General features: G+C 41.1%; 1 protein-coding gene across 4 annotated transcripts; it reads left to right on the top strand.

Annotated features, from left to right (window-relative positions):
• The first annotated feature begins 239 nt into the window (after nucleotides 1-239).
• cabp1b (calcium binding protein 1b) lies at nucleotides 240-16,156 on the top strand. Of its 4 annotated transcripts, none has more exons than XM_058064308.2 (8): nucleotides 7,479-8,071; nucleotides 10,046-10,213; nucleotides 11,855-11,885; nucleotides 12,823-12,966; nucleotides 13,045-13,154; nucleotides 13,221-13,295; nucleotides 14,373-14,445; nucleotides 15,008-16,156. In XM_058064308.2, exons 1-8 carry the CDS (start codon nucleotides 8,030-8,032, stop codon nucleotides 15,031-15,033), a joined length of 669 nt encoding a protein of 222 aa, XP_057920291.1. In that variant the 5' UTR covers nucleotides 7,479-8,029; the 3' UTR covers nucleotides 15,034-16,156. The 4 variants fall into 4 exon arrangements, with proteins under 4 accessions (XP_057920290.2, XP_057920291.1, XP_057920293.1 ...); XM_058064309.2 differs by having other exon boundaries at nucleotides 7,483-8,071; nucleotides 10,046-10,217; XM_058064307.2 differs by lacking the exons at nucleotides 7,479-8,071; nucleotides 10,046-10,213 and adding an exon at nucleotides 240-944.
• The last annotated feature ends 652 nt before the right edge of the window (nucleotides 16,157-16,808 follow it).

The raw sequence follows: 16,808 nt of genomic DNA, 5'->3' as shown, positions 1-16,808 counted from the left end.
TCCGATAGTAGGTATCATGAAAACTATTTTGTGGTGACCATAAAATATAAATAATATTCCTACAGCAGTGAGAAGACTAATGGCATCCTCCCACTCACTAATGGATGCATAAAGAGCCGTGCTTTCTTCACTTATATGGCAAATTATGCGAGTGATAATCCGCAGTGACGTGGGTCTCTTTGTTGAACTCGTGGACTGCATGTGTGTGTGACACTCTTCACTGCCACTCGGGCTGCTGCACATCCAAAACTTGGAAGCTGCAAAGTGTTGGGGATGACATTTCCTCCGCCAATGTCTGCCTACGGTAAAGCATCCTGATTGACACCTCCACGGGCTTGTGCTGTGTTGCCGTGCGTGGATCTTCCAGCCAGCCGGCTGATGCTCCAGACACCTGCAAACCCTCCAGCAGCATTTGCGGCTAAGCCACAAGAAGAAGTGGTAGGACCATGAGCTTGCCGAAAAGCGAATCCGCCACATCCCTGCTGAGATCCACGGTGCTCCAGCGCAGGTCCACGCACTCGGATCCACGCGGTCAGAAAAACCACAGCGGCGGAAGAAGAGACGCCGACGCGGGAGGCTCAATGGAGGAGGAGGCGAGCGCAAGGAGACCACTCTGCCGGCCTGCAAACGCAGACTCCGGACGAAGCGTGAAAGAGGACGTTAAGCAAAAGTCACGCAGCAAGTCCTGCAAGTCAAAAAGCGGGGTCGGACGCAAGGGCACCCCGGGTTCTGGGACCAAAGAGACGCAAGACGACGCAGATTTCTTCTTCGAGACCACCAAGAAAGTCGCCACCGGGTCAGCATCCAGTCTGAGCTCGGACACTCATGCTAGCGCTACCAACACCCCGGCTCGTCCCACTTCCGGCCGGAGGTCCAAGAGGCTGAGCACCGTTTCCGACTACGACGCTAGCTTGCACCCCATCGTCAAGTCTGTGTTTGGACAGGTATGTGTTGACTCACTGCTCATTTAAACAACATACAACACTACTTTTTCTTAATAACAACAGTTTATTCAATTGTCCATAATTGTAAAAATATAGAAATGTCGAAAAATGTCAACACAAGTGTTTTGGCACGTGGTCTATCCCTTTACGAAAAATGTGAACACGAGTGTTTTGGCACGTGGTCCATCCATTTACGAAGTTACAGTTGTTGAGTGTAATAATTTAAAAAAAAAAAACTCCATAATTCATTCTAATCATAATTGGGAAATAAATTAAACTGTGTGGTTCCTGTGGGTCTTCATCCTGTGTTGCCAGTTTAAAGCCACTTGCTCAATTCATGGGGGAAAACACGATACAAGTCCATTAGGAAAATAGAGGCACCATTTAAAGAGGCAAGTACCAAAGTCTGGGAAGTAGAGGGGGGGCTCATTATGACATGTAGGCTTTGAAGAAGCAACATGGGATTATTTCGTCAGTGACCCCCACATGAATTTAGGGGGTGCCTATCAACTATCGTCCACAACATTAGGTCCATCTGTGTGATCCTATGAGGAGCTTGTTGTGTTAAATGGTGAAAATATTCAACACAGTTCTCAATGCAACACAGTCCAACAACCACAATAATAACAAATACTGCTTTTTTTATTTGTGTTAAGGTGTATCTTCTCATCGCTGACCTTCAAATGATTGCTCTTTTTTTCATTTTTTTTGCCTTGCTTCACTCAAATCCCTTCTCTCCATCAGCGCTGTGGATGATAAAAAGCTCAGGAGGAGACAATTGCCTCCATTCACATTAATGTGTTCCAGAAATAACTCGTCTCTCTCTCTCTCTTGATCTCAATCCAGGTCGTGAGCTTCAATCATTCTCAGAGGTTTTCCATGCAAAATCCATCCACGAGGGCAAGAGATGTTCTATTTACAGTACTGATGACGTGCACGCCCAAATATCTTGATTCTAAAATCTATTTCAGGATGAAAGGGCAGCATGAGGTACACCTGCCCATCTCCTGACACTGCCCTAGTGAAACACTGTGTTTATTGTTGTGGTTGTAGTACTTCCCTGCATCACACCAAGAGCTGTGTCTAATATTTTGCTGAAGATGACAATCCAAAACTCCTTGGTGTATACTCTGTATTGTACTGTTATATAGTTTTACCAGAGAGCCTGTAGAGGAAGAGTTGCTCACTATACACTCACATCTCAAGAATACCCCTTTGAGTGGATGTGGCAAGGCGATGCACACAACAAAACTTACTTATTTTCTTACATAACATCAAGATCTGCATATACGAGCCCAGTAGACCCGCCAGTGGTTGAGGCTAAAAATAGACCGTCAAGATCTGAATATGAAAGACTGGAGGCAGCCACAGAATTTTGTTGTGGTCTCTGCAGGGGAGGAAAAAAGAAGAAGAAAGTAACCCTGTATATGGCACCTATTAAAATATTATTTTTAATTATCATTAGTAGTAGCATGGGCGGCACGGTGAACAAGTGGTTAGCACGTAGACCTCACTGCTAGGAGGACCAGGGTTCAATTCCACCCTCGGCCATCTCTGTGTGGACTTCTGTCTGTTGTCCCCGTGCATGGGTGGGTTTTCTCCGGGTACTCCGGTTCCTCCCACATTCCAAAAACATGCTAGGTTATGAATGTGAGTGTGAATGGTTTTTTGTCTATATGTGCCCTGTGATTGGCTGGCCACCAGTCCAGGGTGTACCCCGCCTCTAGCCCGAAGACAGCTGGGATAGGTCCCAGCACCCCCGCTTTTTCGGTGGAAAATGAATGAATAGTAGTAGCATTAAATTTAGGGGCACACATCGCAATCAAGTTTTCAATAGAGTTTTACTGTATTGGGGGCATCTCTGGGGTGGACGGGGGTGTCAGAAAAGCGGTCAGTATCTCATGGGACCACCATTTGCCTCAGTACAGCACATCTCGTCCACAAAGAATTTAATTGAGTTGATCAAGTTGCTAATTGTAGCTGTGGAGTGTTGCTGCACTCCTCTTCAATGACCGTGCAAAGTTGCTGGATAATAGCAGGAACATGCTGTCATATACCCCCCATGCACAGCATCCCAAACATGCTCCAGTGAGTATGTTGGCCATGCAAGAACTGCTTCCAAAAACAGTGTGGGGCCGTGCATTATTACACCCACAACGCTGACTTCAGCTAAACACTCACCCACACACACAGTCTGCCGTCTGCTCTGTACAGTGAAAATCTGGATTCAGCCATGAAGAGAACACCTCTCTAAAGCGCCAGACGCCATCAAATGTGAGCATTTGCCTACTCAAGTCAGTTACAATGACAAACTGCAGTCAGGCTAAGCTTCCCTGAGACACTTTCTGATGGTTTGTGCAGAAATTCTTGAGCGGCTGGTCTTGGGTCGTCTTGGATGGTGTGGTCTCCAAAAAGACAGCTTATGGTCGTGCAATAAACATTCAATTCACAGGCAAGAGCCTATGTTACTCCCCCCAACATTTGCGACATCTGTGGCATTGTGCTTTGTGATAAAACTGCCCATTTTGGTGTGGCCTGGAATCAAACACGGATTTTGACAGATTTGTGAACAATATTCGAGAGAAGTTGGCCTTTTGTGTACATAGAAAAAGTGTTGTGTTTATATTTTTGTTGACATGGTAACTGACACAGTGTACGAGTGGTTAGACAGACCACACAGCCAGGAGATGCGGGTTCAATTCCCCCACTTGGGCATCTCTGTGTGGAGTTTGCATGTTCTCCGGGTACTCCGGTTTCCTCCCACATTCCAAAAACATGCTAGGTTAATTGGCGACTCCAAATTGTCCATAGGTATGAATGTGAGTGTGAATGGTTGTTTGTCTATATGTGCACTGTGATTGGCTGGGGACCACTCCAGGGTGTACCCCGCCTCTTGCCTGAAGACAGCTGGGATAGGCTCCAGCATACCCGCGGCATAGAAAATGTATGTATGGATGTTAATATTCCACATGGTGTCTAATATACAGTAGTTATAGTTGCCATATTTACACATTTATGCTTTCACTTGAGTGCATTGTTTTAAAAAATATGTTGCATTTATTTATTTGCCATCATTTAACTTGTTTATTATTTACCAAATGTCTAAATAGTAGCTCATTATAGGTCAAGGAACCCTATTTTGAAAAAGGAAAGAATAAACATGTTCAGGAGGTTTCAGACATTGACCAGCAGAGGGCGCAATATGCATTTGTTGGAGTATCTTGAGCAGAGACACACATAGAGACACTCATTTAGTAGAGGACAAGTAAAAAGGTCAGGGTGACAAATGTTGGAAAACAATGAAGACACATGTGAGCTTTTCAACTGTTCCTGCCTTGATGTGACATGGTGATGTGACACTGACTAGAACGTGAGGCAAGATGAGCGCCTCGCTTCTTTTCTGGGTTCTTTTCACCTGTTTGCCTCACGCCCCACCCCCCACTGAACAACCCCTTCCTCCATCTTCCTGGGTTGCTCTGACCTTGATCTTGATGCTTCCTAGCAAGAAGCACTTCATGCATAGAATAGGAATAGAAGATGGTTAGTATATTTTTAGTGGGAGTGATGCAAGCAAAAGAGGGTATATTGAGCATATTGAGTGCAGCATATGCCTCTTGAGTGTAACGGGCTATTTTTAGACACTGATGGATATTTTTGTATCCAGGCTGGCACGCAAGACGCACGAAAATTCTCCCTGGGTGTAAATCCCCACTATCTTTTTTTTTTTTTTTTTCATATGAGGATTAGAAATGGAGTGCGCACATGATATGCACCAAAGATGAATAATATTGATGGCGCCCTGAAGCTGAATGTGCATTTGTTATACAGGAGATGGAGGCAAATGAGGACAAAATAGGACTATAATGTCAAATGGGAGATTTTAGTAGCGTTCAAACACCTGCAGGAAAATAGAAGGCAATGCCTAGACCTTAAACACACACACACTTTGCTTTGATCACAGTACTGTAGCTTCATAGTCAAATTTAAACACTTAATGTCATTTACTTTGCAATTTTTTTTTTACACTAAACCTTCTCATCCCTCCTCTAAATGCCAGCAGATATTTTAATATGCAGTACTTAAAGCAAGCATACTATGTACCAGTAGAGTCTTGTTGCATACCAATTCAAGGATACATGGGCCACCAACGTAATGTAGGTCAACATACAGTAGAGCAGGGGTCTCAAACTCAGTTTACCTGGGGGCCACTGGAGGGTCTGGGCAAGGCTGGGCCGCATCAGGTTTTCCAAAAAAAAAAAAACACATTTATTAAAAACAGAAAAATATACAAACTTTTTCAGTGCTTTGGTTCCGATTTTCTACAATAAAAGCTCTGATATAACATTCCACTGTTCTCAAATATCTTAATTTTTATTTTTCTGCACAAAATAAGATTAAAAATAAATAAACAAATCAAGAATAAAGAAAATCAATCAATCAGTAATAAATAAATATAATAATAAAACAGCAAATAATAAAAACCTAAGAAACCACATATAGTTGGTGGTAGATAATTTATTTTTTTCAGATTAAAATTAACAAAGCATTATTAGAGCCCTGTAGACATGACAAAACACGACTATAGTCACATTTATACTTATTTTATTTACAACATATTGCGCAACTGCAGGGTCTTGAGACACATGCTAACTCGCAAACTAGAGAGCTAGCGACCTAAACGGTAGCCTTCAAGTTATTTCCTTTAAACTTAAATAGCCAAAAACTTACCACTTCCACACGGATAGGGAGGATAACTATTAACAGTTATTTAACCTTTAACATGAACATTAATCAAACATAATTTTTTCTGGGTACATGATACCATACAGCATTCATATCAAACTTGCGCGGGCCGCACTAACATTAAAATTTCATATCAAGGCGGGGGCCTCAAACTAGTGTCCTGCAGGCCACATTTGGCCCACGGGCCGCGTGTTTGAGACCCCTGCAGTAGAGTATGCTAAGTTGTATTCAATAGATGTGATTATAGAAATAATGTAATAATTCTTATGAAACCAATCCAGCATTGATAGATACAGAGTTATGTAAATCGAAGTGAGATGAGGACACACATACGTATATACGCACACACCATACACGCACAACATGCCGGCGTGACTTTATAGGAGCTGACTGCTCGTGTGTGTGACGTCTGATGAGTTCTGAAGTTCACAATGAGCCTGCGGTGTGAGGCTGCATGATTCATCCACTGAGCAACACACAAGGAGATGTACTCTATTGGCAGAAAGCGTTAAAGCTTTAGCAGGAAACGATGACTTATTAGGAATATTTGCTTTGGAAAAAATAGTGGAAAGATGAAAATACTTGCACACACATTCATCATGTTGGTTTCGACCTGTGGTTCTCACTTATTTTCTGTCATGACCCCCCCTAAGTGACGGAATCAGACCTATTTATTTATCTGTAATGTACAGACTGAACTTGAAACTGAAACCAGCTAAATGCAACAAAATAAAGAGCGAGAGTCAAACTGCATTTTGAGTACTATAAATGTGTACATGTTGGCAGGTCTGCGCTGACATTGAAAGTACTCCCTGCCTCTCGCCCCCCCCCCCCAGGGGGGTGACATAACACACAGCATAAAACCAACAAAACATTCCTGTTCTACAGAATGCCATTCAGCGCCAATAAAAGTGTTTATAAAATTAATAAAATTAATAAACTTTGCTAATAATTACTATCAGTTTAATTTTTTAAGAATCATTCATTTTCATGATTACACATTTTATTTTATTGTAAAATATTGTGTTTATATTTTGAATTTTTTAAATATATTATTATATAGACGTTGATGAATGAATAAACCTTTAAAAGTGGTTAGGAGCTACTGGTGGATTTTTTACGGGGAAAAGTCGGGTAGACCACCGGGGGTCCTACAGCTTGTGTGTGATGTCACAAAGAGGCGGTACTTGGTTTAACAGGAGAATACAACATTCTAACTACATTTATAGGTCAGAAAAGTGGAAAAAGCATAAAGGTCCTCTTGAACTTTTTAATGTCTATGTTTATTTATCTAAGAGATGGCCATCATGCATGAGTTGATGAATGGATTTAAATAACCTTGAAGCCAGTAGAGCAAACAAAAGGAATGCAGTATTCACCTTCAACCAGCAGAGACGCTGTTGATTCAGTCTCAGCTAGTTGTCTCTATCTGCTTTCATATTTGCATCTTTGCATTAAAAAAAAAAACAAGTTCAATAAAGGCGTGTGTGTAAGGGTGAAAAGCTGAATGATTTACATAAACATGCATTTTAAAACATATTTTACGCAGAGTGTGTTTGAATTTGTAGGTTTTTTTTTTTTTTGTGGTGCAGCAGCCGTGCTCATCTTTTGGTGTTAATCCAAAGCCTTGAAGATTAATATGACTTTGTGATGTCTCGTCACTTGTGTTTGTGTGTGATGGAGAAAGAGGAATGGATGGATGGATGGATGGATGGTGGGGCGAGAGTAGGGAGAAGATGTTAGAGAGTGTTGGTATTTTTAGCTCCACATGAGTGTGTGTGTGTGTGTGTGTGTGTGTATGTGTTTGTATCCATGCGTTTGGATTAGCCTCTGTGACGTCTTGCTCAGGGGAAGGTAATGTGCTTGTCCCAAAGAGCTGCTGCTGCTGCTTCTGTGGAATTTGCATAGATTTGGTAAAGCGAGCAACAGAGGAAGCGAGAGAGGAGCGTGAGTGGAGGGAGGGCTGCAAAGAGGACTGTAGAGAGAGGATGGAATGAATAAGCAATCTTCCCTTTTCCACTTGCTCCGTTTGCATCTTCCTCTACGTCCTCTCCCGGGTTTATCTCTGCATTCACCCCATCCGTCTTGGTACCAGACTCCTTTTCTCCTCATCCCTCCTCTCTCTCTCTCTCTCTCGCTTTCTCTGCTTCTCCCCAAATGTCCTGCCCTGTCAGTCAATGAGCCAGTGAAACCTCCTCTTCCTCCTTCTTCTTCTTCTTCTTCATCCTTCCAATCATTCCCCCATGCATGCCAGGAGATACATGCACAGGCGTGGCACCAACACACACATGCTTATCAGGGAGACGACATAAGGCGAGACCACCACAGCCCGGGCTGTTGAGATGGGCAACTCTGTAAAGTCGCTCAAAATTTTCAACAAGAAGGTAAGCGCCGCTCTCTTGGCTCTGATTTGCTCCCTCCACATCGCTTCTCTTTCTGCATGTTTTGCCTCAAAGCCCGACCCTTCACCCCTCTAACACCCTAAACACCCCCTTTATCGACTTGACCGGACCTGTAAGGACTGGACTTATCATGCTACCTTTCACTACCAGGCTGTGTTGTCTTGTCTTTGAGATGTTGGGTAGTGCAACTGTTGTTGTGGGGGGGACACTTTTAGAAAGCCAGACTTCTTATTTTGTATCCAACGTCATGCGAGACATGTGTTCCAAATGGCTAATAGAGTCTTCAACAGAAGCAGTATCTTTATTTTCCTCACAAATTTTCCCTGTGACAGGAGCTGTTTGTAAACACCTGCAACTTACTTTCTGCACCTAATAATGAATAATCTGTTCCAGGGTCAAACTGTGGCTACCTGTATTCACCGTACAGGTAATTTGAACATGATTAACTGCCATACAGGTGTAAATCCTAATCAGTTAATGCTTGACTGCACTGAGCAGCCAGGACAGAGGCGCGTGTATCACTGCTACTACTACCTACCTACTACTACTACTACTACTACTAGAGCTATTACTTCTAATAAAAACATATATTTGTAGTTCTATGACAGTCATTGATCTGACTTTGTTCCTACAATGTACACCATTTTAGCCACACATGCACGAGTACAACTATTACTACTATTATTATTTAAGGCTCTATTATTGTTTTTTTTTTGATGGGGGGTCTGCTGGAGTACTACGACTATGTATGTGTAGCCCCTGTTAGCCATATTGTATTGAGCATCCATAACAGAAGCATGTATGGCTTTTCTACAAGTTCTATGGTCGTCGTCACACTTTTCCTTCTGTGGTAGAACCTTGAAAAAAACATAAACGTCTGAATGAGACGCCTCAAATTTTGAGTTTCTACTCCAATATTTCCAATCTACGGCCATGCTTTGAAGTCATCCTCTGCAGAGAACTTCTCTAGACTTTTTCTTTCTTTATTTCACCCACCCAACCCCCCCACCCACCCCTCGTCCTTTGGTGTGTTATGTAACTTGCCCGTGCATGGCTTGATAGTAATTTTCTGGCACGCTGTAGTCGCAAACAGCCCAGCGCCATGCATCACTTGGTCAGATTAGCCACTGGGCATTGAGCCCCTGTGCTTGGGCGCTGCAGCAATGCACAGACTGGCATTGGGCTTGACGTGGCAGCAGATGGAGTGTGAAGGTCATCTGAAGACAATGGAATAATCCGTGCTTATTCTACGTATATACGTATGTCTATGCATACATTGTGATTCACTGTGTAAGATACTATGGAGGTGTATTGTGTATTTTCTATGGTGTATTTCTATTGCTTCTACCACTAACAAGCCTGTTTTTAATTAACCTGGAGCTCCCGCTGTAATTGGGATGTCTTGCATGAGAACCTCGTTTGCCCTCTGGTTGATTGGCTCATTAAATAAATGGCTGGCTGCACATAAAACTCTGTAAAATGCCATTTATTAAATGGCTTTATGATAATAACAGAGCACAAATGCGAGTCAAAGATCCTCTCTACAGGACAGGAGCACACTTTTTTTTTACGGACGCAGAACAATAAGAGTAATGAAACATCTGTTTTTCTGTTTTTTTTACCCATTTTTCTGCCATGTATGCGTCTAAATGATAGTTACTTGGGAATTCTGCCTAGCAACAAGTCAAGTTTTTTATGTAATCATATGAGCTGCTTTGTTTGTGATGTTTGTCACCCCTTGAATGGAAAAAGAGGAGTGTTAGATAGTAAAGGTGCTTGCTGTGGTTTGAACCCATCTGGATATTAGACAATCAGCCTGTGACTGACATGACTGACAGACCCGTCATCGCTCCTTTGACCCTCCCACCCCCACCCCCCGTGCTGACACAAAACTGAGTCACAGTTCCCCTTGTCTTCACCCATCTCCTTCCACCACACTCCTGGATGCTGCTCCAGGACCAGAAGAAGAACTACAAAGCGGTACAATCCTGTGAGGAGGGGGGCTCAGGGGGGGGCTATCTGGAGCCGCTAGTGGCCCTGGCCCAGAATGGCGCCAACATGCACAACGTGCTGGGCCCCGCGTGCATCTTTCTACGCAAGGGCTTCGCTGAGAGCCGGCAGGCTGTACGTAAGTCCAGAACGTTAGCACGTGTATGCATGCTAAGAGATTAGCATGTCCCGTGTCAGGAAGTGAACTGAATATATGACATGCAATGTGCAACGGGGATCATTTGGAATTTTATCACTTCAAGTGGGAAAAGAGGTGATGAGCCGTTAGATGAATGCTCTTTGAAGTCTCACATACTGTATACTGTAGCCACATAATATACAGTATCATGCAAGGTGTATTTATACACACATATTAGTACAACATCGCAGCAACAGAACCAATATTGTAATAGCGGTCATTTATAATGGCGCACTCACTGCAATCAGACATTTTTGTTTACATATTGTAGTCATTCATTCATTTTCTACCACTTATCCTCACAAGGGTCGCATGGGGTGCTGGAGCCTATCCTAGCTGTCTTTGGACGAGAGGCGGGGTACACCCTGGACCGGTCGCCAGCCAATCACAGTGCACATATAGACAAACAACCATTCACACTCACATTCATACATTTTGGACAATTTGGAGTCGATAATTAACCTAGCATATTTTTGGAATGTGGGAGGAAACCGGAGTACTGTGGTTGGAATCGAACTTGGGTCTCCTAGCTGTGAGGCATACGTGCTAACCACTTAACCACCGTGCAGCCCTATTGTAGTCATGTTTGTGATGTCATATAACACCACACGACTAAACATGCAGACGTATAACGCTTCATAGTTGCATATTAATAGTAGTGTAAAATAGTGTCGCTATATCACGTATATCATTTATAATGGGGCCGCCATTGAAATACAGATTTTACCCCAAGACAATTATCAGTTAATGCAGCGGTTCCAAAAATGTTTCACCTTGTACCCCCTTACTCCTGCACACTTTTTATACAAATTAACTTGAAATAGTTAGCATAATTCATTGTTGATTTGATTTTATAGTAATTCCGGGACAATGGTAACATTTTTAAATAGCTCGGTAATCATCTTACATCTTTTATACCAGTTTGATGTTGGCATCATTCTGTTTGGAATGGGTTGACATTTTTCCTCACATTTCTCGTTCACTTATGACCCCTACGGTTCAAGTCTGCATATTAATTTAATATTAAGTGTTTATAAATCATGGTAAAGCAGTATCTGGAGTATAAAAAATACAACCAATCAAAGATAAAGTCTTATTTTCAGTGTGACACGGTAACAGGTTCAGAACAGCAATGGAAATGAAATAAAAAATATCATGAAAACACGACATATTGGTGAGGCATTCATGCACACTCGTCATTGTGAGTGTTTGCCGCCATTTGATTTTCATTATTATTCACGTAACCCCCTATCGCACTTGGGAAATGGCTAGGAATTAATATATATGTTCTATTGTGATGAATCGTGTTTGTCTTCTATTTCCTTATTAGTTTAATGTTTTCTACCAATTTCCAGTGTTTATTTCCTGAACTTCTCTGCAGGTGACCTCAGAGATAATCCAGTTGGAAGGAGATGAAAAAAAGAACCTCCTTGGCACACAGTGGAGCACATTTCTATCTGCCAATGTATTTCTCATGGTGTCATGGCGTGTTGAGGACTGCTGTGTTTTGGCACTCTTTCCAACAATATCACTTATTTCTAATCTCGCTGTGTGTGTGTGTGTGTGCTTTCATACAGGACCGAGAGCTGAGGCCAGAAGAAATGGATGGTATGTTGAGAAACTACATGACTTAAAAAAAAAGATGATTGACTGAAGAGCTTTTGTGACATAATGAGGGAGGCTTACTGAAATGAGGGCGCGTACTGAAAAGTTACATTTAAAAACATTTTTACCAAAAGACTGCTAAAAAGGTTTTCAATTTTGTTTTTGTATTTTGTATTATGTTTTTGTATTATTAATTGGTATAGTTCAGCTTTTTTTTCAGCTCTTCACATTCTGCCTTTTTCCAAAGTTTATTTGTTTTCTTTTGTTAAATTAAGATAGGATAATGTTAAATTAAGATAAGATAAGATATGCCTTTATTCGTCCCTCAGTGGGGAAATTTGCATTGCACAGCAGCAAGAGTACAGAATCAGTTAAGCGGTACAAAATACACAATATAAAAAAAAATAACAATATAAACAACCCAAGTATTAACAAATCAACAGTTTTACCCAGAGTTTTATATACAAATACAGTATGTAGATAATATGAAATGAGATGAGATATATGACCAGTCTATACACTATGAGACCTTGCTAGTGAGTTAATATGAGGCATTATAGAAATACTTCACATAGAACTTAATATATTGCATTTAGAGCCTTAATATTGCACTGTGCAAATTATGCCGCGGGCCAATAAAAAAAACAAGCTGCAGGCCACAAATGGCCCCCGGGCATTTTGGATACCCCTGTATTCAATATTCCAACCCAAAATGCCGTCTGCAGGCTTGGTATTATTACAGAGATATTCTTTCTTTTCCCATTCTGCCTTTTTGTGGTTAATTGTATTTCTACATTGTACCCAAAATGCTGTCTGCAGGGTTGAATATTTATATATTCTGTTATATTTCTCATCTTAGATTTCACCAAAAGCTTCTAAAATGTACTTACTTTTCCTCTCTTACTCATTTTAACAAGTGTTTCACTGCCTGTGCTTCCAGAGCTGCGTGAGGCGTTCAAGGAGTTTGACAAAGACAAAGACGGCTTCATCGGCTGCAAAGACTTGGGTAACTGCATGAGGACGATGGGTTACATGCCAACGGAGATGGAGCTGATAGAACTCAGTCAGCAGATCAACATGAACTGTAAGCTATGCTAAACCGTAACCACCAGGAACATCGTCTTTGTTAGACATTTGAAAATCTCCTTTTTGCATCCATCAGTGGGGGGGCATGTTGACTTTGAGGACTTTGTGGAGCTCATGGGGCCCAAACTTCTCGCCGAGACGGCGGACATGATTGGCGTGAAGGAGCTGCGTGATGCCTTCAAGGAGGTGTGGAAATGGTGACGCTGATGACTTGGTTTTTTATTGTTGGCGCATGATGGTTGTCATTTTCAGTTTGACACCAATGGCGATGGTCAGATCAGCACCGCGGAACTACGAGAGGCAATGAAGAAGCTTTTAGGACAGCAGGTGTGTATTTCATTCATTCATTTTCTACCACTTTTTCCTCACGAGGGTCGCTTATCCCAGCTGTCTTGGGGCGAGAGCCCAGGGGTACACCCTGGACTGGTGGCCAGCCAATCACAGGGCACATATAGACAAACAACTATTCACACTCACATTCATACCTATGGACAATTTGGAGTGGCCGATTAACCTAGCATGTTTTTGGAATGTGGGAGGAAACCGGAGTACCCGGAGAAAACCCACGCATGCACGGGGAGAACATGCAAACTCCACACAGAGATGAGGGTGGAATTAAACACTGGTCTCCTAGCTGTGAGACCACTCGACTGCCGTGCCGTTGCATGTGTTATTATTTGTCAAACAAATACCCCACATGGCGGCGCTGTTCTTAAACCCCATAAGTTGGGTTGTCTTGAAACTTCTCACACAGCCGAATCGGCACAGAATTTTTTCACGCACCTTTAGGGGACAAATGTCTGCAAAATTTGAGCAAGATTAGTTCAAAAACATGGCCACCATCAAGCAGAATGTCTTTATTAACTAATTGTCTTAAATAATTGTCTTTCTAACTATATGGACAGCAACCAGGAGGAGGAGCCAAATTTTACAGTAAAAAAAATCACATTCAATGTTAAATGTTATGAATTGTTAAATTAATTAATTCATTCATTTTCTACTGCTTATCCTCACGAGGGCCGCGGGGGTGCTGGAGCCTATCCCAGCTGTCTTCAGGCGAGAGAAGTGGGGTACACCCTGGACTGGACGCCAGCCAATCACAGGGCACATATAGACAAACAACCATTCACACTCACATTCATACCTTTGGACAATTTGGAGTGGCCAATTAACCTAGCATGTTTTTGGAATGTGGGAGGAAACCTGTCGTACCCCACGCACAGGTAGAACATACAAACTCCAAGATGGCCGAGGGTGGAATTGAACTTGTCTCTTAGCTGTGTGACCTGCACTACCTTTCCACGTATAAATTATTAAATAATCATCATTATTATCTTTGCAAAGTCAGAATTGTTGCACTGGGTCATCTTGAAATCAGACAACAAATTTATTTGACTTTTTCAGGTGGGTCACAGAGACCTGGAGGACATTCTGCGAGACATCGACCTCAACGGAGATGGACACGTGGATTTCGAAGGTAAACCTTGTGACCCAACGCAGTACATTACATACATTTATATTCCTTCTCCCCTGGCATTGAAGCATAAATGCTGCAAGACCATGAAAGCCGCCACTGTGTCAGATTATCTCCATTCTGAGGGATTATGTCACCTTGTATATTACCTACACACACACACACACACACACACACGCAGAGGATGCATATTTGCTATCAAGGATGAGTATGTATTACTGTATATTTTTGGATGACTACAGCGAAGGTCTGGTTCAGCTTTAAGCACATAAGAACATAGCTGGTGGGTAAAATGTGACATTTACAGTAAAAAAAAACAAAAACATCTTCATATTTGACTACTCATGCTCAGAATAAATAAATTATTTATCAATAAAAATGCACTACACTATAGTGTATGTAGTGTATAAACTATACAGCTATATAAATGTTGACAGTATTTCACGGTTATTGCATGGTTTATTGCACGGTTATTGTACAGTTTTTTTTTTCGAGCCCCTAAAATGTATGAAAATAATAATAATAATAACACCCTAATACTTACTTTTGTTGCTTTGATTCCCAGAATTTGTTCGGATGATGTCTCGGTGACTTGCTCATGGGGTGCAAAACAATAAAACAAATCATATCACGTCTGCCCTGAAGCTGCAGTGCTGAAGCACAAATGGCCGCCACAGCGTGTCAACAGTTGATTTTATTCTCCTGCTGGTTCTTTTAGTATGGACTGTCAACTTTTTATCAAGAATCAAGCACATTTTTCCGGTGCTAACGTGGTCGTTGATGACCATTGTAGCCATTTAGATGATGTCATGCTAATCGTGAGTAAGACCCTACAAGGAGAGCCTGGGCTAAAAACAATGGAGGTTATCTCAGGGTATTTTCTAAACAGGGTAGAAACTGTTTGAACGCACTAAGACTAGATGGAATGGAATCATTTTAAGGGATGCTTTCAGGCTTGCTAGCATAAAGCATAAGGCAATATGGACTTTTTTATGTGGTCTTGTCAAAAAAAAAAAGTGTGGTTGTGTTCTGTGCTTATTGTTGTTTCTTCTTCAGGCACTAACTTCAACTCATAAGACTGTTGTTGAATTCATTTTTGGGGGGGGGGGATTTGCTTATTCTGTAATTAAATGAAATTATTGTAGCAAAGACATCATGTCATGAATAACTCACTGTAAAATATGTCTTTTTCTGTGTGCATTAAGATGCAAAATACTGTAGCTCTGAGAACTGTTTGAAATATTCTGCATGCATAAACAGAATATTTTTTAAGCCCTGAATGGACATTTTGTGCCAGTCTGTTTTTTGTTTTTTTTAATGTTTTTTGAAGATCTTAACGTAAACAATTACAATCCACCAGATTCCGATTTGGAATATTGGCCAACTGTTTTTTTATTTTTTTAGATTTGTTCACCAAGTGGCGCCACTTTTCCCCGTTCAAAGCACACAGCAAAACATGGCACCTTCTACTGTTTATTAATTATGGCTACTGATGAATGGTTTGCATAACATGATAGTCATTTGAAATGATTGACATGTATGATATTTTTAAAGCAATCTTTGGGAAAATGGCGTGAGTGAATTTTAATCTCGGAGGATTATCAAGTAAAAAGGGATAATGTGAAGATGTTTTTTTTTTAATTATTTGTATTTGATTTTTATAAATATAATGCAATGCTTGTTTTTTGTTTTTTTTCTGAACTATGTGCTTTAATACCTCAGAATAATTTGGACAATCGACTTCATTCAGTTTAACCTGCCATTTGAAATTCAGTGTTCTTATTCGTGCAAACATATCTTAAGAAGCCGTGTTTGGGTTTTTTTTCCAGCAAAAGCCAAAGAAAGTTGACCAAAATATTATGTTTTATGGCATGATGAAGTGTTCTAAGGTAGCAAGAGCTGAATAAAAAGACTGTTGATGAAATGTGCATGCCGGGAAGGTGAGCAGGTCTTTTAAAGGGAATTGTCATGCTTGTCTTAATGGTGTGAAACTATGCATGCAACAGGCAATTTGTAGCAAATTGTATAGAAAAAAAGAAATAAAAGGTTTTTATGAGCGTTAAACTGACTGACTCAATCATAATTTAATCATAATTTCATTATTTTATACCAAAAAAGCATTTTGCATATTCTTCCACATACATTTAAATATTATGTTTATTTTATTTCATATGATAATGTTTTTTATTATTTATTCTGTCTCATTAACAAACATCATGTACCGTATACCTGGGTATTATTACCATGAAATACAAGTAAATAACATTTAAAATGTCGTTATTTTGGGTGTTTTGAGTCCATCACATTCACCAATTGCATTACTTTTAATTTAAAATGTAATTTCAGTGTGCGCTATCAGCACAACA

The sequence above is a fragment of the Doryrhamphus excisus genome, linkage group LG10, assembly GCF_037039965.1.
Source record: "Doryrhamphus excisus strain RoL-2023G ecotype Guam linkage group LG10, RoL_Dexc_Guam_v1.1, whole genome shotgun sequence".
In the NCBI taxonomy this organism is placed as follows: domain Eukaryota; kingdom Metazoa; phylum Chordata; class Actinopteri; order Syngnathiformes; family Syngnathidae; genus Doryrhamphus; species Doryrhamphus excisus.
Note: the sequence above shows the minus strand (reverse complement) of the source record. Positions and strands in the feature narration are given on the sequence as shown.

What these genes read in the sequence shown, in the direction of transcription:
- cabp1b (XM_058064307.2), top strand. Translation starts at nt 447, where the DNA reads ATGAGCTTGCCGAAAAGCGAATCCGCCACATCCCTGCTGAGATCCACG. An exon ending in TCAGCAGATCAACATGAACT is followed by an intron (nt 12,967 to 13,044) that starts GTAAGCTATGCT and finishes TGCATCCATCAG; the next exon opens with TGGGGGGGCATGTTGACTTT. An exon ending in TGGACACGTGGATTTCGAAG is followed by an intron (nt 14,446 to 15,007) that starts GTAAACCTTGTG and finishes TTTGATTCCCAG; the next exon opens with AATTTGTTCGGATGATGTCT.